Genomic DNA, 501 nt, shown 5'->3' on the forward strand with positions numbered 1-501 from the left:
AAACACTCTAGAATCAAAATAAACAACGAACAAACGAAAAACGACAGGACTTTTTGAATGCCCTGGTATATAATCTTTGAGGATCCTTTGAACTGTGATTGTATTGTTTATGTTTCTCACATAAACAGGACTTCATTTTTTTGACAGAATTCAACTAGGAGATGGGTTCCTGAAGCAGTTCCTAGAAGACACAAAATCACTATCTCCAGAAGAAAGGGGAAATGCTTTAGCTACTAATCAAGGATTTATTAATGCTCATGCTGAAATTGCCACAGAGGGTCAATCACAGGTAATTTTTTTTTTTTTTTTTTTGCAAAGTTCAATGTTTTACTTTCTGTTATAATAAATCAGCTTGTAATTATTTTTCAGTTCATTGTATGATTGTTCGCCAGTCCTTCAAATTTACTGTATAAACATTATTGAAAAGAATTTAAATTGCTAGCATATCATTCATGTAAACTTTACTCCAATTAAAAGATGTATAACACTCCATTATATATA

General features: G+C 30.7%; 1 protein-coding gene across 1 annotated transcript in view; it reads left to right on the forward strand.

Annotated features, from left to right (window-relative positions):
• Positions 1–501, forward strand: part of Uch (Ubiquitin carboxyl-terminal hydrolase) — a 16,583-nt gene that overhangs the window by 4,296 nt on the left and 11,786 nt on the right. The window contains exon 3 of the mRNA XM_014431404.3: positions 148–289. Coding sequence (XP_014286890.2) covers positions 148–289 — 142 coding nt within the window. The remainder of the gene's footprint in view (positions 1–147; positions 290–501) is intronic.

Source organism: Halyomorpha halys, unplaced genomic scaffold, assembly GCF_000696795.3.
Source record: "Halyomorpha halys isolate HHAL.00 unplaced genomic scaffold, Hhal_1.1 Scaffold968.1, whole genome shotgun sequence".
In the NCBI taxonomy this organism is placed as follows: Eukaryota; Metazoa; Arthropoda; class Insecta; order Hemiptera; family Pentatomidae; genus Halyomorpha; species Halyomorpha halys.